A 1,019-nucleotide genomic window follows, 5' to 3' on the forward strand; every position below is an offset into this window, starting at 1 on the left:
ACATTTTCACGCGAACAGATTGAGGCCATGGCATACTTAGCAAACGTGAAGCGTTCGTGTGATGATGGAATGGCGTTTACCAAATGGTTAACACAGGATGCAGCCAGCGCCATACCAGCAGCACAACAATCGACACTTCAGAGCATGGCAGAGGCCATTGCTCGCGCCTATCCCCAAGATACCATCCCAATTGACGGCAACGATTACCACTACGCGATGCTGTACCGTCTCAAGCCGCCCCAATGGGCTAATGATGCGCTGATTTTGGCTTTTTGCGCGAGATTGTACAGGACGGGCACCGGCGTTCGCATCGTCGGTGTCGAGGCAGCCTCGGCGTCAAAAAAGAAGAAATCTATGAGTGAAAAAATGAAGACAAAGGTCCAGGAACTACTCACTGAAGCGGATGTACTGCTCATTCCTGTAAATTTTGGGAACATGCATTGGTGTGCAATGATCGTGGATGGCAAGCAGAACAATGTCCTGTACTACGACTCAATGAACCTGAAGACGTACAAGGACGTACTGGACCGCATGTCGTGGGATCTGGCTACTACGCTCAGCGACGACTTCAAAGTTGTGTCCGTCAATGGACCGATCCAGACAGAGGGATACAACTGCGGATTCTACGTAATGTTGAGGTTTTGGCGATATGTAGACAAGAGTGTGTCGCTGGACGTAACTCCGATTGGTCTAACGCTGTTACGCTTCCGCATCCTTCACTTCGTGCTTCACGGTAGCAAGCCATAATGCAACTAATACAATCTCATTTCTATTGAAACTGGAATCGACCCGCCTACTGTTCATGCGTATGGTTGACCTCCTGACTTCTGTATACCGGTATGTACGAGAGATGTCAGAGGACTTTCGTTTGCGAAGGTCTAACAACTTCCATTCACTATGGATTTTAAAAACAGTGGTAAGTAATTTATTTCGACACATGGAACATTACATGGAGTAATACATGGCAAAATAAACTGAGTCGACGCATGGAACTGTAGCATCGTCATTCGAAACATGTG

At 47.4% G+C, this 1,019-nt stretch overlaps 1 protein-coding gene across 1 annotated transcript; it reads left to right on the forward strand.

The window, feature by feature from the left end:
• Positions 1-144: 144 nt before the first annotated feature.
• PITG_23338 (cysteine protease family C48, putative) lies at positions 145-747 on the forward strand (the record flags this gene model as incomplete). The annotated part of the gene is made up of 1 exon (XM_002897397.1): positions 145-747. The coding sequence occupies one exon, from the start codon at positions 145-147 to the stop codon at positions 745-747; it is 603 nt and encodes a 200-aa protein (XP_002897443.1).
• Positions 748-1,019: the final 272 nt, after the last annotated feature.

This window comes from Phytophthora infestans, genomic scaffold, assembly GCF_000142945.1.
Source record: "Phytophthora infestans T30-4 supercont1.45 genomic scaffold, whole genome shotgun sequence".
NCBI lineage: Eukaryota > Oomycota > Peronosporomycetes > Peronosporales > Peronosporaceae > Phytophthora > Phytophthora infestans.